At 33.2% G+C, this 21,543-nt stretch overlaps 3 protein-coding genes across 3 annotated transcripts; all 3 read left to right on the top strand.

Moving 5' to 3' along the window:
• The first annotated feature begins 4,196 nt into the window (after nucleotides 1-4,196).
• On the top strand, nucleotides 4,197-10,059 carry LOC133324443 (uncharacterized). The gene is made up of 3 exons (XM_061533285.1): nucleotides 4,197-4,299; nucleotides 9,230-9,395; nucleotides 9,480-10,059. The coding sequence occupies exons 1-3, from the start codon at nucleotides 4,197-4,199 to the stop codon at nucleotides 10,057-10,059; spliced, it is 849 nt and encodes a 282-aa protein (XP_061389269.1).
• A 2,936-nt stretch (nucleotides 10,060-12,995) lies between these two features.
• Nucleotides 12,996-15,225, top strand: LOC133324441 (uncharacterized). Its single transcript, XM_061533284.1, has 3 exons — nucleotides 12,996-13,143; nucleotides 13,205-13,358; nucleotides 14,631-15,225. Exons 1-3 carry the CDS (start codon nucleotides 12,996-12,998, stop codon nucleotides 15,223-15,225), a joined length of 897 nt encoding a protein of 298 aa, XP_061389268.1.
• A 5,048-nt stretch (nucleotides 15,226-20,273) lies between these two features.
• LOC133324438 (uncharacterized) lies at nucleotides 20,274-21,148 on the top strand. The gene is made up of 2 exons (XM_061533281.1): nucleotides 20,274-20,527; nucleotides 20,593-21,148. Exons 1-2 carry the CDS (start codon nucleotides 20,274-20,276, stop codon nucleotides 21,146-21,148), a joined length of 810 nt encoding a protein of 269 aa, XP_061389265.1.
• The last annotated feature ends 395 nt before the right edge of the window (nucleotides 21,149-21,543 follow it).

Raw genomic sequence — 21,543 nt, 5'->3', positions numbered from 1 at the left:
CTTTCTAAGCCATAAATGTTCACCACGGCATAACGAGATTCGGAAAATATGCCAGGGCAAGAAAGAGGAGCTGTTGACATCTAATCTGTCGAAATGTTGTCAGGATAGGAATATAAATCCGCAGAAAGTTGTAGTGGCGTGGTATTTGTGTAGGTTATAGTATGGTTGGCCCCGTCCGACTAGGCTGGTTTCCGCTTATTGAGAAAATAATAAATATTATTAACTAAATCGACTCCGAATTGTCTAAAACTAATTTGCTTCAAAGACCCTAGGACAATACCTTCTATTTAAAACATTGTTTAAATGCTCAAATATATATATTTTAAAATCTATGAAAAAAAAACGCTATGCCATGGTAAACTTTTGGCAGAAAGATTTAACATACAATGAGAACCAAATTGATACCAATTTGTTTCCAAAATTCCCTTATATATGGTCTATCCTAAAAAGTAGGCCCATATCGACAATTTTTGGCAATTTTTTCCTTAAACATGTCATTCGTTTGTTACAATGGAACAAAAGTATGTAAATCGACTTCAAACAAATATCAATAGGTCATCCGTTGGGATAGGTCTGTACTTCTAGAAAACCCAACTACGTTATTCTATGCTCAATTTTGTACGTTGTTCAAAATTTGATGTCTATCTAACAAATATGAGGAGTTTGATGCACAATTTACTTATATATGGATGCTATATACTTGTCACAGATTAGGTTATGCTAATTTCAGTACGTTTTGTTCCTATCAGCCATATATTGGTTCATTGGTGCGTCAATTAATTAAAATCAATCTATAATATAAAGGAGCTATATATAAATCTCAACCGATTTCCATTAAACTTGGCACACGCTATGCAACATAAGAACTTGGTACATTATTTAGATTAAATCGGACGAAAATCATTCCACACATCATTCCATCATCAATTCAGAACGTTATGCCAAATTTTGTGCAAATCGAAGGATACATGTGGTGCACCATTTACATTAAATCGGACGAAACTATATGGGAACTATATCTAAATCTGGACCGACTTTCATGAAACTTGGCAAACATCACTCTAGGCTCAATTCAGTACGTTATGCAAAATTTCGTGCAAATCGAAAGATATATAGGGACTTTGGTGCACAATTTACATGAAATCGGACGAAACTATATATAGGAGCTATATCTAAATCTGAACCGATTTTCACGAAACTTGGCCGACATCACTCTAGGCTCAATTCAGTACGTTATGCCAAATTTCGTACAAATCCAAAGATATAGGGATTTTGGTGCACCATTTACCTGAACTCGGATGAAACTATATATGGGAGCTATATCTAAATCTGGACCGATTTTCACGAAATTTTGCAGACATCATTCTAGGCCCAATTCAGTACGTTATACCAAATTTTGTGCAAATCGAAAGTTATTTAAGAACTTTGGTGCACCATTCACCTTAAATCGGACGAAAATATATATGGGAGCTATATCTAAATCTGAACCGATTTTTCCCAATTTCAATAGGGTTCGTCCTTGGGCCAAACAAATGAGCTGTGCCAAATTTCATACAATTCGGATCATAAATGCGACCTGTACTTTGCTCACAAAAATACATGGACAGACAGACGGACGGACGGACATGCTTAAATCGACTTAAAAAGTGATTCTATGCATATTCTCAAAAGGAACCATGGGTCTATCTCGTTTCCTTTTGCCTGTTACAAACATATGCCTGTTACAAACATATGCCCGAAGATAGATATTATAAAAATTTGGTTAATATTTGATAATTCTTGGTATAGATATTTGCTAACCAATGTGAATTCAAAATACTAAATAATAGGCAATTATATTGAAAAACGTGGCAAATACCGACTGGACCAATATTCATAATTTTTGTTAAAAAAATCAATAGAAACTCTAAGTACAATCAATTTGGTTAAAAATGTACCAAGTAGCCCCTAAAATACCGAACACTTGTCCGATTTTCAATAACAAACATCCTAGGCGTAATAAACATGTATATTCAAAATTTCAAAGCGATCTCTTCAGTATCACGAGCTCTATCGTGATTTCCATAGACGGATAGGCGGAGTGGTAGAAGAACATGACCAAATCGGCATAGATTTTGATTTTATGGGGATCGGAAGTGAATATTTCGTGGTGTGACAAAAGGAATGACAAATTTAATAGTATTTAATTTTGATAAAAGTATTCTTTAACCAGTGAGCGGAGCAGTATAGTCGGACAAGGCCGACCATACGATACCCTACACAACTACCACAGAACTTAAATTTTCTGCGGATGTTTATTCCGAGCCTGGGAAATATTTCGTGATATTTGCACCCTATTGCCCGATTAGAGGTAAACAGCTCCTCTTCCTCACACTGACATATTTTCCGAATATTACGAGTATTCAGTACAGCTATTGTCCAGATTCCCTTCACCGTGGGTTGTGTTGTGCTGTTCGGCTTTCATTTGTGATCTATAGATCGACTAGAAAATAACACAAAAAATTAAGTTTTCGGTCCACTTCATTCCAAAATTATTATCTCATCATCACCGAAAATTATAGTCGTTGTCCTTGACCATAACTGGAACCTCATGGAACATTTTAAAGCGATTAGCGATATAGTTCCGCTCTCTAGGGTGATAATGGGTTATTAAATAATATACGAATACGGAGATACCTGTAAATATTTAGATGTAACTACCACATCCGAGCACATACAACAATATAATTGGTATTAATGTAAAGGTCAACCACTTCTCTTGGATATAATATCAACTTCTCAGGTCTATGTCCTTCAGGGGTAAATATATACGCTATAGAATACAAATTTTGTAATTTTTCACACAAAAGTCAGGGTCCATTTAACCCGCTAAATATTGACCGAACAGGCATGCTTATTCTTTGGCCCGATCCCCTTCTCCATGCAAAATTTCACGATGTTCGGGACATTATTGTGGCCTCTGGAGCGCCCAGAAAAAAATGGCCAGAACCTATCCTACATGCAAAATTTCGTGAAGATTGGTCCATAACTGTGGCCTGTATCGTGTTTACAAATTATAATGGACAGACGGACGGACGGACACACATGTCTAGATCGACTCAGCTAGTCGAGATATGACGATCGGTATACTTAAAGGTGGGTCTAGGACCAATATTTCGCGGCGTTACAAACTTTTGGGCCTTCACAAAGCTATAATACCCTGACAACATAGTTGTGTAGGGTATAAAAACGGAAGCCTTGAAAAAGATATGTTATTATTGTTCAAGGCCTTGGATAATCCACGCTTGTAATGGTTTCATCTATCTTCCAAAAATGATATATTTTAAAACATCTCGGTATATGGCTGTTTCGAAAAATATACTTTAGAAAGTCCGCCCTTAATTTTTAAATTTAAAAAAATATTCCCTAATATTATTTTGTTACTACTTAAATATTTTTTTTACATCTTAGATAAATTGTTATTTTTAGTTATTAGTTTTTGAAATTAGATTAGTATTTTTCACAAATTAAAATGTATTCACTTGTTTCTGGATCCTTCAAGAAATAACTTGATATGCTGGCTGACGAGGGTGGAAAGTTTTAGCTGTTTTAAATGTGTTGTTAACTGCAACTATCTATTTCCTGGATCGGCGACGTGATAAAAATTCAAATTCAATAATCTATGACCCCCACAAAAACAACCTTCAAACTTGATCCGCAAATATTGTTTTTTTTTCGATTTATTTCTAAAATAAATAAAACAAAGTGCATTTTATCAGCAATATGAATATTTTTTACGCAGAGTCAATGCAAAATCCTTTATGATCCAGATTTTATAGTTGATTATCTGATTTTGATTATTCGCAAGAATTTAAAAAATAGAATCGAGCGTGCACAGATAAGCTTGTTTGTTGTACTCTTTTGGGCTAGAAGTCAACAAGTCTAAAATAAATCATTTAATCAAAATGCTTGTATTTTTATAGATCATAAATTTAAAAATAAATTGACTTTTATAATGTCTAAGTACACCAGCAGTTAGCGGGGGGTACTTCATTTGATGGATAAGAATATGTCAAAGTGGACACTAATCGCACAGCTGGCCGTCTACCGGGTATATAAACCATGCAATGCACCACAAATGACAGCTATCAAAATTGTAAATTTTTGGTGCGCACTTCTAACAAATTGTAATCCTTGTATTCTATTTCATTTCGAAAATGAAATTTTTTGTCGTCTTTGTGGCCTTGTTGGCCTGCGTTGCAGCCTACGAAGTCGAATTCTTAACCGAAGAACAATGGGACCAATTCATGAACGATGAGAGTGAGTAGTAGTAAATTTTCTGTGTGATTTGTGAATGAATATATTGTCAGATATTGATTTTTTAATTATATACCGAAAGAAAAACAAGAAGAAATGTGGCGACACTTGAAAATCGTAGTGCTGTAATAAATTTTTATTAAAAAAAAAACGTTTGAGATAATTGTTTTGGGAATCAAAAACTTTGTTAAGAAGTGTTAAAATAGTAAATAATAGTATGTTCAAGTTATTGTTTATTATTGAGTTAAGGAAGGTTTTCGAGAAAATGTCGAATGTTAAGTATGAGAGAATATTCATCAAAGTGCCTACCCATCCTGACTTTGAACATTTTTTTTTTGGTAGTACAGCCAAAAATATATAATTTGTATCTTTATTAAAACTCAAGATCTAAAACCTTGTTAGGGCTCATTTTTGCAAAAATATTCCGAAATAATCCCCTCCTTTCATCTAGCATAATTTTCGTCCTTCAGCTCGAATACAAGGTATACACCACCAAAGCGTCTATAAAGAATCCGTACATCCGTTATCTCATAAAGTGAAGGACATAGTGTCCTACACTCATCTAAAGAGACTATATTGCTTCAGCTCGTCGACTCATAATACGTTCATGACATTGCAGCTCGCCAGTAAGTCTTCTATAGAGACTCTCAATGTACCTATTTTCTGTCCTTAGCTCGAATGTACCTATTATATATCCTATTGCAGGAGGACTATATAGACTGAATTAAAAAAAAATCAATATCATCTCGCTTTGAAGTAATTACTATCATACATCTGTATATAAAGACTATATTATCTAATCTTGCCTATAAAGGTCGCCAGTCGAATATGCGTCGTATTTCCGATTTTCTATAGATACTCTCTTCAGCTTGTCTATAGAATTCCTGCTTAAGCTTACCTCACTTCTATTGTTCTCGCCTAGATATACTTTCTTTTTAACTATAAAGACTTACTGGTCCTTCAGATTATTCATAAATTCCTCTGACCCTGATCCTTAGCTCCCTTCAGCTCGTCGAAGGGTTTCCTACTTAAGTTCACCTATAAAAAACACTCCATTAATTTTTTGTATTCTGATCTCCATGGTACAATTAATCCTTGGCTTCAGCTCGTATTTTGATATCGAGTTCTTACTTAAGGTCACCTGTAAAAAATCACTGTATTTAACTTGGAAACTACCTTCTATTTTGGTCTCCTCTGATCCTTCACGTCATTTATAAATAGCTCTGACTCTTCTTCTCATCTACAAAGAATTTATAGCTCCCTTTAGAGATTGTCTTTGTCGTTCTATCGTCTATATCCTGCTTAAGTTCGCCCATTAAAAGTCACTGCATTCAGATCTTCTATAGAGACACCTTCCGATTCAGGTCCGGTTTCAACGCATATATAAATGTTCCCTTGCCCTTCACATAACTTGTAAATACTTCTTCTGTCCTATCAACTCATCTACAAAGAACCCTTAGCTACCTTCAGGGATCGTACATATAAACTTCCTGCTTTCAGTTTTTCAACAAATAATCTTTGGCTCCAGTTTTTATGTATATAGTATTTCTGCTTAAATTCGTCCATAACGAGTTACTGCCTTCGACTCTGCTATAGAAATTCCTTCCTATTCTGGTAGCTGGGATCGGTTCCCTTTTTTTACTCGTCTGTAAAGACTCCCTGGCTCTTCATATCTTTAGAAATATCTCTAAACATACCGCACATCTACAAAGGATACCTGGCTCCCGCCAGCTCACCAATGTAGACTTCCAGTTTTATGCAGATTTAAAAATAATCCTTTAAATATTTGTTTGGCCCAATTCGTCTATGAAGGTTTCCTGCCTTTATCTCGTTAATAATTTCAATCTATCTTGTGGCAACTTAAAGGTTCATTAGTCCTACAAATGTATCTCTAAAAAAAGTAGAAGCTTTGTCATGGAAAATAGACGCAAGAAATCACAATAAAGTTGAGTTGTTACGGAACAAATCTTATCGATTGTTCCTAGTTCCTTTTCGTTCACCTAGTTCCAATCGTTCATGTAGATCATCCAGTTCATTGGCCGAATTAACAGATGTGTATCAATGAGCGATGGAACTATGGAACTAAATGAATAAAGTAGTTCATTTTGCAGAAAGGAACTAAAAAAAACGGAACCGCTTCCTACAAATCGCTGCTTTTCGTCCTGACAATATTATGACGAATTTGTATTACCACTACTTTAAGATAATATTTAAAAATTATTCCATTCGTACAGACTGCCAAAAACATGTAGTTTATTAGAAATTAGTTGTTCCACAGACAACTAGTTCAAAGGGGCTATTCCGCAAAAGGAAATTTTAGTATCAAATCTGTTTTTTTTTCGCTCCTTTGCTCCACATTTTCTTTGAAATAGTTTCCTTCTTATGGTTTTGTTCAGTATAAATTAAATCAGCTGATATTTAATATTAGTTGGCAATTCGATCATATTGCCAACTATCAAATTATTTAATTTGTATTCCCAAAAATCCATTAACTTCAGCTCATTTTCGCAAATTCATGAGAAAAGTGTAATCCTTCAGATCTCTGTTTGATGCTTTAATTAGTTGGTAACGTGTTCGTATTGCCACCTATTCATATATTTAATTGGGGAATAAATCATGTTGCTCCACTTTGCCAACTCGTTATTAGTTTCTTAATACTTGCCAACTATCAACATAAATGGTGTTCGAGGATTGAGTTATATTTATTATCGACAGAAGTATACATGCTTCAAATTGTCTATTCTCAAATGTTTCCTTCTTCAAATTTCTATAAATTCAATTGCTAGATGTTATCCCTTGCATTTCTCTCTTACTGTTTATATAATGATCTGTAGACAGAAAATTAGTGAAGTTGGCAATACCATAATAAAGCATTTCTTTTTAAACACATTAATAGTTTCACAATATTTGCCAACTATCTACACAAGTTGTGTCCGGAAATTTTGTGTTATAAAGAAAAGTTTCTAGATAGAATAAAATCCTGTAACCTGTCCGAACCTTGACACGTTTGAATTTAGTTCGTAGATACAATTTCGCAACAATAGTCGACATAAATACAACTTATCAAGTACAACTTGATGAGCCGCTTAACCAACGGCGAAACGCGTCGCATAGTGGTGGGAATGTAGTATCTCTCTGGCTTTCCTTTTCATTGCAACTCCGATCATGTAGCTCATCTAGAAAGAGAAATCAATAAAAAACATTTACATGAATGATCCTTCGCCCTAAAAAGGCATAACAACAAAACTCAAAAAATTCAGCTTGAGCCCGGCTGGGATTTAAACCCTGGTTCCCATGGCATGGCATCTGTTGATGTCCGACGCCTTAGCGTTCAAAGCCACCTCCTTATCTTCCTAAGGTTGCACAATATGCAGTTGTATACCATTGAAGAAAAATATTGTAGTCGGTATGGAAAAAAGTCCGTCACTACAAGAAAAATCTGCTCTGAAAAGGAATGTTCTGGTGTGATACCAAATGTCCGAACCTTGACACGATTGAATTTAATTCGTAGATGCAATTTCGCAACAATAGTAGACATAAATACAACTTATCAAGTAAAGACATTTGTAAGCCACATTGCCCAATATGCCTGATGAGCCGCTTAACCAACGGCTAAACGCGTCGCATAGTGGTGGGAATGTAGTATCTCTCTGGTTTTCCTTTTCATTGCAACTCCGATCATCTAGCTCATCTCGAACGAGAAATTAATAAAATCCTGGATGTTATCTATCCAAATCATTTCGTAAAAAGATTTTCTGTGAATTGTTTGATCCGCAAAACTGTTGGCAATATCAAAGCTAAGCTTTAGGTTGCCAACTCTTTGCTATAACTCAAAAAATTAAGCTTGAGCCCGGTTGGCATCTGTTGATGTTTATCGTATGATAAACAAGATTAGCTTTCGAAAGGTAAAATAAAATGGAATGTGAATTCTATGTCGATATCAAAAATATATATTTAAATAAAGTCTAGGATTCGAATATATATGATTTTAGTTATGTGTTTAATTAAGGGAACACTTTGGCTTAGCTTACTAAAAACTGTAACTAAAAAAATTAATTTTAATTTAATTTTTCCCAAAAAATTATTGAAATTGATCGGTAACGCATAGTATGAAAATATCTAATTTAGTTGGTAACGCAATTCAAGGCTTGCCAACTAACTTTTCAAAACTATAGTTTCCTTACAATCAATATGTATCTACAACATAAACTTCGTCTTGCCAACTTCTTAGTAATAATTGAATTCGATTTACCAACCTAAAACATATTCATATTGGTCTAAAACAGGGATGCACACGGTGAGAGGATGGCAATTTGTAAATGTATTTGTTAGACTAGTACACAAAGCTAAAGCGGTCCACACACGTCAAACATGTGCTTTCCATCGGTGTGAATGAAATTAAAAGAATTTAATTAAATTACAAAGTTCGGTCTTTTTTACGTCGTCACCATCGCTGTCCATCTTCAATCTTTAAAAATCAAATTCGAAAGGAAGTTTTATTGATTCTTTTGTGGTCTAGGAGCACACCACCATAGACATGTTTACTCGTTGAAGTCTCAACGACGACTAAACAAATGAGAATCCGTGTGAGTTGAGCTGACCGCTAGAGTGCAAGGACGTGCATCCCTGGTCTAAAAGCTGAATATTTAAGGATTTGGAATTATATTGAGCAAAATGCGACTTGTTGTCACGAATATAAAGTTAGGTTGGGAATACCATTTCATTTAGCGCCAATCCCGTAGTTTGTTTGTGAGACGGCTGATGGCTCTCTAACCTACAAACTGAGAATTGACAATCAGTACAATATCTACGAGAAAAATTTTCCGAAGTTATTTCAATGGTCGCCCATTTTCCCGTTTGACAATATTCTTCACTTCGTAGCTTCATTACCTAACCATTAGTTCCATCTACTAATACCATATTATTCCTATAGCCATTGATGTCGAAACCAAAGGTTTAATCTTAAACTCTCAAGCCAAGAAGGCCGTTAGGAATTTCGTGAATCAAATGCCCTGCGGTTGGCCTGAATATGGTATTCCTCCATTGGCTCCCTATACCAATCCCGATTTGGAAATCCATGTTGTTCAATCCTTTGTTGAGTAAGTCAAAACTTTAAGGGATTTCTTTAATCACTACTAATATTTTTTCTTCTTTCTCTCTCTTTCCCTCTCTCTTGTCTATAGTTCCATTGTTCAAGCCCTTAAATTCCGTTTCGATGGTTTGGATGATATGGAAATCAAAAAATTGAAGGTCTCCTACACTTTCAATAAGAAAGTCAAGTTCCATTTCAATTTCAAGGAATTGAAGGCTAAGGCTTCCGTCCTCAACACCGACACCTTTGTTGATTTGATGAGAGAATTGGGTATCTCGGTGCGTTATGAAGGTTCCGGTCCCATGGAATTCGCTTTGGAAAATCTATCGCTTCAGGGTCAATTCAAATATAAGATGCCCTTCATTTTCGGTTCGATTAAAATTTACAAATTCGAATGTACTGTGACGTTGGGTGGTGTCCGCTCCAACATTGGTGGCATTTTGGGTAATGGCCGTATCAATGAATTTGTCAATGACCAAATCGATTATTTGGTTCCCGCAATTATTAACGGTAACCAGCGCAAGATTAGCGATACCATTGAACAGGTTATTGTACCACGTGTCAATCAAATGATGAAGGGTAAGAAAATCTGGAGCATGCTCGGTATGTTGTCCAACAGCAAGAGGAAGTGTAATCCAACTCCAGCTCCATTCTTGGAAGAGAATTATTAAAAGGTCAATAGACACAACAAATGTTAAAAAATGGATTTTAATAAAGATGTGATATAACGAAAAAAAACTTTGCTGAATTGTGTTAATAAATTTAGTTATTGGGTATTTTTATTGAAAAAATATTTTTATAGGGCGAGTTTTTAAAACTACTTGACTGAATTGAGTACTTTTATATAATTAAATTTGCAGAACTTATTTATAGCTTTTTTTATAAAATACTTAGCTGAATTGATTTTTTCCAAATTCCTGCTATTCCTAAATTTAAATTTCATATTAATGAGATGGCTTAATCGATATTTTGCATAGAAATATGTAGCTGAATTAATATTTTCTAAAGAAAATGTTAGCTGAATTAAAATATATTTAAAGAAATTCGATACTTTTGATAGCAAATGTTAGCTGAATTTGTTTAACTCACAGAAATGTTAGCTAAAAATGAAAAAATTAATTTTCCATAAAAAAAGTTTGCTGAACTCAGTAATTTCAAAGCTGAATTGGTTATTTCCACAGCAAAACCTTGTTGTTGAATACTTTTTCCTAGAGAATCATTTGCTAAATTTAATTTTGTAAATACTTACGTTTGCTGAATACAAATGTTCCACACAAATTTTGCTAAATTTGATATTTTTCTTTGGCGAATATTTGCTGAATTGTCTTTTCTATATATAAGGAATTCTAAAAAAAACATTTTGCTGAATTGATTTTTATTAATGATGGTTTGCTGAATTGACAGAAACTTTTGGTTAAATCGCTGAATTGTCGTTATATATGATTAAAGTGTGCTGAATTCACTTTTTTCGAATTATATTTTAGGTTATATTGCTGAATTGTCTTTTTGAAGTGGGTTATTTTAGAAAAATTTAGCTGAATTAACATTTTTCTCAAAAGAATGCCTGCTGAATTGTGTGTATATGTGGAAAAATATCAATTCGTTCTACCAAATTATTTAAAAGAAAATGTTTGCTGATTTTATATTTTTTCGAAAGAAATGCTAGGTTATGCTGCTGAATTGTCTTTATCTAATATATACGTATGCTGAATTAAATTTATTCTATAGAAAAAAAATTTCTGAAGTAGTTTATTTAAAAAAAAAATTGGCTGAATTTATTTTTTTTTAATAGAACGCCTTCCGGTTTGAGTTTATATGTGAAAAAATATCAATTCGTTCTACCAAATAGTTATTTCATAATTTAAAATTTTGTCTGAATTGATGTTTTTCAATAAAAAAAATACTTGCTGAATTATCATTTTCGATATATCAGGTTGTTTTATTTATGAAAACCTTTGGCTGAATTGCTTTTTTAAAATAAAATTATTGCTGAATTTATATTTTTTGGAAATTTTCAGATAAAATTACTTTTCACATAAAAACTTTATCTGAATAGAATTTTTTATGGATTCTTTTTCTTCGAAATATACATTTGTTACATTAACATATTTTAAAACTTGTTGAATTGAATTATAGTAAAGTAAAAAGCTAGCTGAATAGATTTTTTTAGAAAACATTTCAAAATTTGTATTTTTAGAAAAAAATAACTTTGCTGAATTGCTTTGAATTAATTTGTTCATACAATAAAATGTAAAAATTGAATTTTTGAAAGACAGAAATGTTGCTGAATTTAAATTTTACTACAAAATGTAGCTGGATTATTTTGAACTACAGAACGTGGTAGCTGAATAAGTAGAAAAACATGTAAACTAAAATAACTTTTCCACAAAAAAATAAAATAAATAAACGGTGAATTTCCTTTATGAAAATATTATTTTGCTGAATTTAACTTTGCAATTGATTTTTTTTCATTAGAAAAATTATATTATTATATAATTATATTATATAATGCAAAATCTGAATTGAATTTTTCTAACGAAAAAAATGTTGCTGAATCAAAATGTTTGTAGAAAAATTCTGCTGAATTATTTTGAACTGCTGAAAGTGTTGGCTGAATAAGTAGAAAAACATGTAAAATAAAATTATGTTAAAAATTAAATTTGCTGAATTGAATTACAGTACAGGAAACGTTAGCTGAATTGATTTTTTTCATTAGAAAAAAATATCTAAAGTTGTATTATTATAACACTAAATTTTCTGAATTGATTTATATTGACTTTTTCAATCAAAATATTTTTTTTTAGAAAAAGCTAACCGAATGATTTTTAGTAGATAATGGAAAAGAAATAGTTGGCATTGAAAATTTTCAAAGTAAATGTTTGCTGAACTGAAATTCTTCAAAGAAAAAGTTAGCTGAATTATTATTTTTGATATTGTATTGCTTAACGAATCCATAAAAAGTGGCTGAATTACACTTCTCTGCAGAATAACTGTTCGGAATTATTTAAAAAGGGATTTTTTTTTTATAAAAATTTTAGCTGAATTTCTCTTTACCCACAGTTTTCGAAATTCCAATCAAAATTATCAAGTAAACTTCAACTGTGAATTGTAGTTCCAAATCCTTAAAGAAAATAACTGAAAAAATCAGACCATCGTATTCAAATATTTCCAAAGATAAGACCTCTATACATCACGATTTATTTATTCTTTCCTCCATATAGCTAAGAAGGCATGTCATTCACCTACCAACAAAATGTTCGTTGCGGTTGTTTTTTTTTCAAACACTTGCTACCGAATAATAATGACCAATACAAATCAATAGATAAGCTACCACTTTTGCTATATCTTTCTGAACAACTTGATAATTTATTAGTACCCCCCTATATAATTTGCAATATTAATAGAAAAAAAGAAAAATCAAAACTTTTTTGTGACGATTGCAAAGCCGATAAGATTTGACTATTTTTTTCGGGCTCGAAGGTATGCCAGAGAAAAGAAATCGGTCGACCTCTTCTATAAAAGCCAATGTTATGGCCAAAAAGAAAACAGTTCTCGAGTAGCATTTCATTGGAAAAGTTACTATTAGAAAATAATTTAAATTTTAATCATGCGTTTCTTATTGGTTTTGGCTTTTGCCACGGTTGCCTTGGCCGGCACCGTATTGCCCCAACAGGGTCTACGCCCCTTGGCCGAGATGGCTGATAGTGATGGTGAAATTGATTTCTTGGCTGAGAATCAAGATGGTACCGTTGAAAGTAAGTTTTGAGGAAATTTTTGTTTGTGAAGATTTTTATATTAATGTTTTCCGAATTTTAGTCGCTCCCAGCTTCATTGTCTCCTGGCAAGTACGTCGCATGATCCGTAAAATCCAAAAGCAAATGCCTTGTGGCTGGCCCCAATACGGTATTCCCCCACTAGCTCCCTTGAAGGTTCGCGAAGCTGAAATTGAATTGAAAAAGGGTATCTTTGAGTAAGTATCACAAAAAAAAAAAAAAAAAAACAATCGGCATGAAAAGCTTAGAGGATAAAGAGAGAGAATATTTCAATAACCCACAAAGCTTTGAGGAGAATTTTGAATGCTTTTTGAGTGTGAAAAAATATCATAAGAAAAGAGAAATATTTTGAGTATAAGCAGAGCTTTGAAGTGAAAATTTTTTGAAAAGCTTTTTTTCAATTAAAAAGCTTTCTGAACTTTCAAGTGACAAAATTGAGTAAACACAATTAAAAAATTACAACTTTTTACAAATAGTATACATTCAAAGATTTTAATAATATTTTTAGTTTCCAATGCTTCAATACAGAATTGTTTTCAATGTCTCAGAACTTTTATCTAACCAAGCTTTCATGTGAAATTCAATATTGAATATTTAAAAGCTTTTTTGAACCGATCTAAATCTTCTTTTTGAGTAATTTTTGTTCCATCCGTTCACAAAGCTTTAATGCGATGTTTTCCCATGCTCTAGGCATTTTTGGTTAACTAAGCTTTTAATTAAAAATTCATTTTGATTTTGAATTGTGAATTTTAAAGCTTTTTAGACCAAAATTAACAAATATGAGAGATTTTTAATTCATAGCTTTATTAAGCTTTTTATACACTTTTTACGAATAACTTCCTCTTAGGATGATTTTTTAATCTTTCAGAACTTTTGATAGCCAAGCTTTCAAGGGATATTAAACTTTACATGTGTTCAAATTAGAGTTTTTTAAGCTAAGAGCTTTTATAAAGCTTTTTTTTAATTTTCTCTCCCAATCTGTTGTCAAAGCTCTTTTATGAAACAGTTTCCAAAATTTTATGTTAAATTTTTATAAAATAAAAAAGCCTCCATTATCTTTACGCTTAACAAGATTTCAAGCTTTAAAGTTTTTGTATCATCATACAAAAATTTAATCAATAAGAGCTTTATTAAGGAAATGCTTTTCTAAATATTGTTTATTAACACAATCCTTTTAAAAAGTTTTTAAAATATGTTTCCAACGACTTAATTCGGATTTTCCCAAGATTTCCGCACTGTGTTGCTAATAAGCTTTTTGGATAAATTATTTAATTTTCAAAGCTTAATTTGGCAATATTTTTTAAAAGTATGACTCAGATCATGAATAGCTCCTTTTAAGATTTTTTAAGATTTCTCTTAACTCCAATAGAAAAGCTTTCATTATACTAACTTTCTAACAGCTTTTTCAAACTATTTCCCCCCATCAACACCTGAACTAACTTCACTGCTTTTTATTTTTAACCCTTTAGAACTATCGATAAGGTCTTCAAATTCCGCATTGACGGTTTGGATAAATTCGTTATTCAACAATTCAAATTGAACGTCATCAAGTCCAAGATCACCTTCGATTTCTTGTTCAAGGATATTGTTACTTCCGCCTCGAAATATGATACCAACAGCATTTTGGATGCTATGCGTCAATTGGGTCTTTCCGTTCAATACGAAGGTGAAGGTACTTTGGACTTTGGTTTGAAGAATTTGCGTATTGCCGGTACCATCAAATACAAAATTCCAATCTTGTGGGGCTCCATCAAGATCACCTCCATGAAGACTCAAGTTTCTTTGGGCGCTTGCACTTCGGAAATTACCGGTTTCATGGGTAATGGCGCTGTCAACCGTATGATCAATCGTCAAATTGAAAATGTCGTCGAAATGGGCATCAATAACAACCAAGAAGCCATCTCCGATATGATCGAAGAAACCCTTGTCCCCAAGGTCAACAAGATGTTGAAGGGTAACGATTTCTGGACCATCATCGATATGATCTTCTCGAGCACCGAAGGCGAACAAGAAGATGATCCTATTGTTGTTAACTGTGTTCCTCCTCAAGATCCCTGGGCTTAAGCGTTACGACAATAATTTGGAATATTGAAGTGGATTTTTGTGGTATTTTTCTTTTCAATATTTGGAAGAGAGAAAAATTTACTATGAAATGAAATATAAAGTCCAGTATTAGTGAAAGAAAAAAGTTGTTAATGTGTTTTTATTTTATTAGTTCTTCTAATATTTATTTTCAATTGAACACAGGTTATAATTGCTCTGTTACCAAACCTGCAAGATTCTATTATTGACAGTCGATCTCAGAATTACATCAGATATTTTGCAGAACATTCGGAAAATAAACGGATAAAAACAAAACTAACATTTCTCAAACCTCATATAAATTGGACACATTTAGAAAACTGCGTAAAAAAATCCCAGAGGGAGGGGAGGACGAGGGAAAGAGAATGTAAATCGGCAATATTTAAAATGGTTTATTTCATTGGGGACCCTATATAAAAAATTATAAACAACATTTGGTGTAAAATATTTGGAGGTCAAAAAATATCGTATTGTGGACCCTAGATTGAAGGTTATGTTCTAGAAAAATATTCCACATTCCATGTGACATAAGAAACATTTCTCCCCCAGATAACGAGCTCGATTTTGTGTCACAGTGTAATCAACAATGTCATGTCTATGCTGATTTGGTCCTTGAAATACATGAAATGATCCGAACTGCAAGAATTTCATCCAGCATCATCGTTATTGATAAGGCTCATTTCCACCTTGGTGGCTCTGTCAAGAATCAAAATTGTCTTATTTGGGGCTCGGAAGTCTCTCCATCCTCGTCGTGGTATTGTTCTGCGTATTTTATCACCCGGCGGGGTCATTTTACCTTACTATCTTGGAAATAAGATTGGACTGGCAATAATGGAGTATGATTATTAATTTTTTATGGTCTGAAGTGGTTGGTATTGATCTGAACAGCGGCTACTTTCAACAAGATGCCGTTACATAGTACCCAAGCAACGAAAGCGTGACTATATTTATAGACTTTATATCTCGAAGAGGTGATCACAATTGACCACCTGTGAAATCCTTCAACCACTCTGTACAAAAAAGCACGGATGCTTGTAGATTACTACAATGCTTTATTGCCACAACTTTACTTTACCGACGGTTTCAATTCGCTATCTGATTTAAATCGAACTCACTGCCTTTTCATGCTCTCCTATTTATACTTTACGTTTCGGATGGTTTCAATTCGAGATCTGATTTACTACTAGATCACTGCCTTGCTATTCTCTCCTATGTATACTTCGTTGAATCTCGGCACCGAGATTTCTCGACGAACACGGATCCATACAGATTACGATTACAACAATGCTTTATTGGCACAATTTTATTGCACAGATTTACGTTTCGTATTCTTTCAATTCGCTCTCTGATTTACAACTACGTTCCATCTCGTCACAGATGTTTCTCGACAATCTAGTAAAATGTCGATTACTAAGAATTTACCAGTGCAACGTGATCATAGAGCGAATAACATGCCCATATTTTGACCAAGTTCCGAACATTTTACAACTAACTCACTCCCTTACCATGCTCTCCTATTTATACTTCGTTCCATCTCACCACAAATGTTTCTCGACAATCTAGTAAAATATCGATTACTAAGAATTTACCAGTGCAACGTGACCATGCCTATGTTTTAACATTTAAGGTATTTTCAAAGTTCTAGGCGCATTTTCTAACAGAAGTAGCTGTAATTGGGCATTCCGTGCTTTTTATAGGTTCTAGCTAAATTTATTCAGTAGACTTGATATATGTAAGCAGGTTAGATATCCTCCTGGTAGACAATTTACATTATTTAGCTTGTTTTGTTATTGTTTTTCTAATTTGAATGCTAACCTCATGGTGAGAAGGCTATATAAATTTGCACCGATCGAACTTGTCGACGTTTTAACTTGTTTTGAAGTCTTCTTTTGGTATCGCACTCCGCCTCTCCCCTCACTTGGTGGTTATTAGTTTTGCAACCGTTGACTACTGTTTCTCTTGCTGCACTCACACGGTTGTGGTTAATGTGGAGATAATGCATAATCTTTCTCCAGAATATAGAAAACAGTCTTAATGAAGGAATTCTGAAATGCATCGGTGAATTATATTCGATCAATACTTTTCCGGTGAGGGGGGGGGGTTAATATGATTTCCAAATCATATTACATTTATTGGTAAATATACACTTTTAATAAAATATCCTAATATCTCCGTAGTTTTTTTCTCGACATAAAATCCCATCGGATGATTATAACCACAATTCTGCCATAAAATTTCTAGTAAAGAGAGAGCACTCACAAAGATTTACCCATTCCAGAAATTTTAAAGAATCTATAGAGGTTTACTCTTTCTACAATTCAGGCCAATGGCAATGTGTCACAATGTGCAGAATATAGAAAAAATACGAGTTTCGGAAAGGCATCGATCAATACTATTCGACTAATTTTTTGAAGTAATTAGAAATGGATCGACAGACATTTTTAATTGCTGATGAGGACTATGGTTTCCAAATTAAATGTGTTGGTAAAAATACCCTCGTACCGAAATATCCAAAATTCTTCTTCAAAATTCTTTTTTCTTTTCGACTACATTCCCGTCGGATGATAATAAATAAAAAATTTTGTAATACCTGTTATAAAAATTATAGTGGACGGAGAATATCCACTAAGGTATTTACTTCCCACTTGAAAAAAATGTATGCCAATAACTCCGAATATTTGTTCTTCTCGATTATTATAATAAATAAAATTTTTGTTGCTCAAAATACTTTGAACAGAATTTTGTGTTACAGAAGATTTGATCATTATAAGATATGATTTTATGGCGCACACGATGTAAAAATTCTCCACAGATCAAATTCTAAGCAAGAGTTGTTTAAGTTGTACATAAGGATAAATATTTTACTATAAAATCAGTGCCTAACAACCATTCAACATGAATGGTCGGAAGAACCGTGTCTCATTTATTTCTTATACATATGACCTTCGGCTGTCTGTATATTTCTTTAACATTTTTGGTCCTTCGAATAACTGAATTTTCCCTCACGCATAGTAAGAGACTCAGTAGAATCAGCGAAGGAGTCATTTTAAGCTATTGGCTTAGAATAAAAAATACAATAGCAATTTTGAGAAAGGAGCTGAAGAATTGTTAGAGATTTTCTATTGCACAAGGTGAACAGTTTTTTTTTATTTATTAAAGTAAGATGGAGAAAGAGTTAGATTTTTTACATAGAGTCTTTGGAAAAAAACTTGATGAGAAGGAGAGGAAGTACTGGCGATTTAATCGAGACGCCTAGCAGTTAAAAGCCATATGTTCCTATTTAACGAAACAATACCCTTCCGGACAGTCTACCAACAAATGGGTAACTGTTATTAAAGACAAGTTGGAAGAAATGAAACATCTTGCATCTGATATTAAGGATGAAGAAATAAATTCGGAATTGAAGCGGGTTACTCAATGGCGTGAAAGGATTATAAAATAAAGTTGAGGGCATCATGCGGGATTATCTGGACTTCTTAAATCCGATCTTCACCAAGAACCCCAAAATATATGATTTTGTTTTGGAGGAAATCTACAATGAAGCCGTCTATGTAATTAGCCAATGTGACGACGCGAGACATGTTTTGTCTGGCATGACTAAAAACACAGCGCTAATTGAAATTGAGTTTTTGAAGAAATTGTATATATAGCTCACTCTATTGCTTCCAAAAGATGCAGCTGTGTAGTTATATTCAAATTAAATAGAATGTTCCAAATATATTTCGATATAAGAAAGGAGCTGAAGGAAGTAGAGGAAACCTTCCAATACCTGACATGAAATTTCTAGTAGAGGAATAGTACTAACAATTTGTTTATCCAAAGGTTTACACTTTCCAAAAATACCAAGAAAACTTCAAGACTTGATGAGAAGAAGATAAAGTACAGGGGAATTTAATCGAAACGCCCATGAGTATAAACGCCATATGGTCATATTTAAGGAAAAATGCCCTTCCGGCCAGAAGGTCTACTAAATGAATGGGTAAATATTAATAAAGATAAGTTGGAAGAAATGAAGCAACTTCCATCTGAGCTAGAGAATGAAGAAATAAATTCGGAACTAAAGCGGATTACTCAAAGGTTTGAAAGCATTATAAAAGAAAGTGGATGACATCAAGCGAGATTATATGGACTTCTATTTTCCGATCTTCGCCTAGAACGCCAAAATGTATGATTTTGCTATGGAGGAAATGTACAATGAAGCCGACTATATGATTAGCTGATGTGACGACAGTGCTAATTGAAATGGAGTCTTTGAAGAAGTCATAGATGGAGCTTACTCTATGGCTTCCAAAAGATGGAGGGGTGGAGTTCTCTGAAGATATATTTTTCAAATTAAATAGAATGCTCCAAATATATTTCGATATAAGGAAGGAGCTGAAGGAAGTAGTGGAAATCTTCCAATACCTGTCATAAAATTTCTAGTAGAGGAAGAATACCAGCAATTTGTTTATCCAAAGGTTTACACTTTCCAAAAATACCAAGAAAACTACAAGCAATTACATTTTTAGAAGAAGAATTAGTGTCCCCAAAAATTTCCTATATGCGAACTCTTTCACAGACTATTATTTTTTATTAAACTAAGTTTGAATCAATTCCAATTACAGGAAACTTCTATTAAGAGTCTTTCGAATTTCCAATAAATATTCTAATTGTAATATCTTTCAATTTTCCTACCATGAGTCCCGTTTTTCTACTAAGAGCACCATCAATATCCAGTTAAGTTTCCAATTGGAATTCCCTTCATTGTTCCAATAAATTAAATTTTCTGGCAGTAATCACATACCAAGTTATGTTGCCTACTTTTAGGCGTTTCGAAATTAAAAGCACAGTTTGAGAACGATTGCATATCTTTTGATTACTAATCCTTATCTGTTTAGTAAAAACAAAAATAACAAATAAATCTAATCATAAATAAAAAAACACCTGTATTGTCATAAAATCAATCAACTATTTTTAAGTTAATGCCAAAATTCACAGAAACAATTGTGTCTCGGTCGCATTAAATATCGTTTGTCCGAAAACAAGAAAGAATGTTGAACATTTCCAAATTTTTAATATTTGCCATTACGGTGGGCATCTGTCTAAACAATTGTCAAGCCTATCGTTTGATTGATGACACCAAATTAGCACCTGAGGGACGCACGAAATTCGATGATGATTTAAGAGAATTTATGGAATTTGTTAAATTGCAAATGCAATGTGGCTATGCACCAGCTGGAATACCACCCATGGCACCATATCAGCAAGAGTTTGCCGAGTTCGATATGCAGGGTGGGGGATGGAGGTGAGTGAGATAGGAAAAATAAAAATAATAATTCCAAATAAATAATTTAAAATTTAATTCTCCAGTCTCAAAGGCAACATGACAAATTTAAAAATATCTGGCCTCAATGAATTCGACATCATCGATCTGAATTGGAATAATGTGTTGCAAAAAATCAAATTTGATTTTAAATTCCCCTCAATTTTATTCCATAGTTCCGAGTATAAACTAAATGCTCGAACAAGTGCTTTGGGTCCATCAATGGGTTTCCATGGCAATGGCGTCTTCAGTTTGGAATTAATAAATCTGCGTGCCAGTGGTAGTTTTAAATTGCGCCCCAATTTATCTGGTGGAGTTAGTGTAAAAAGTTTTAACGTTAAACTTGAATTGGAATCATCCAAGTCGAAGACTACCGGCATCATGGGTGGCAGTTTGATTTATAATAAACTTTTCAATTCATGGGTTGAGGAATTTATCGCCTTGACATTTGAAGAAGATAATTCGGAAGGTGTTAGTAATTTTGTGGAGGGATTGGTGGTACCTCCTTTAAATGCTGCTTTGAAAAATATCTCATTGGTGGAATTGCTTGCATTGATTTCCGGGCTCGTTAAGGATGTTGTACCAACGGAACCTTTTTGTTAAAAAGTAAAAAAAAGTTATATATTTTTTGATTTAATAAATAAAAAAAAAACAACATGGAGTACGAAGTGTTTTTTTTTTAAATATGGTACCCCTTCTATTGGAGATCGGTTAGAGCTGAAGCTCTAAATATTTGTTTGTGATTTTTTATCGATAATGAATGGGATTTCTCTGTTAAAACTATTGTACAAAAAAGTGTATTAAATATAATAGTATTGGATTTTGTTGTGGATTGGTCTGTGATAAAGGAAATGCTGTATAAAATCAATTGTCAAAAACTTTAAACAATATAGTAGAAAATGGTCTTAAAAACACCACACACAAATGTACCAGTGGTTTAAGATATAGAATATTGCTGGAGAAAATTTTGGTATTGGGTTTTGTCCGTGATAAAGAAA

The sequence above is a fragment of the Musca vetustissima genome, unplaced genomic scaffold (genome assembly GCF_032173495.1).
Source record: "Musca vetustissima isolate MV318-11 ecotype Yass unplaced genomic scaffold, APGP_CSIRO_Mvet_v1 utg32568, whole genome shotgun sequence".
In the NCBI taxonomy this organism is placed as follows: domain Eukaryota; kingdom Metazoa; phylum Arthropoda; class Insecta; order Diptera; family Muscidae; genus Musca; species Musca vetustissima.
The sequence above is the reverse complement of the archived record's forward strand: the minus strand, read 5'-3'. Positions and strand labels throughout refer to the sequence as shown.

Excerpts from the sequence above, each read along its gene's own strand:
- LOC133324443 (XM_061533285.1), top strand. The coding sequence starts at position 4,197 with ATGAAATTTTTTGTCGTCTTTGTGGCCTTGTTGGCCTGCGTTGCAGCC. Across the intron at positions 4,300-9,229 it reads CCAATTCATGAACGATGAGA|CCATTGATGTCGAAACCAAA; the intron begins GTGAGTAGTAGT and ends TTATTCCTATAG. Across the intron at positions 9,396-9,479 it reads GTTGTTCAATCCTTTGTTGA|TTCCATTGTTCAAGCCCTTA; the intron begins GTAAGTCAAAAC and ends TCTTGTCTATAG.
- LOC133324441 (XM_061533284.1), top strand. The coding sequence starts at position 12,996 with ATGCGTTTCTTATTGGTTTTGGCTTTTGCCACGGTTGCCTTGGCCGGC. Across the intron at positions 13,144-13,204 it reads TCAAGATGGTACCGTTGAAA|TCGCTCCCAGCTTCATTGTC; the intron begins GTAAGTTTTGAG and ends TCCGAATTTTAG. Across the intron at positions 13,359-14,630 it reads TTGAAAAAGGGTATCTTTGA|AACTATCGATAAGGTCTTCA; the intron begins GTAAGTATCACA and ends TTAACCCTTTAG.
- LOC133324438 (XM_061533281.1), top strand. The coding sequence starts at position 20,274 with ATGTTGAACATTTCCAAATTTTTAATATTTGCCATTACGGTGGGCATC. Across the intron at positions 20,528-20,592 it reads ATGCAGGGTGGGGGATGGAG|TCTCAAAGGCAACATGACAA; the intron begins GTGAGTGAGATA and ends TTAATTCTCCAG.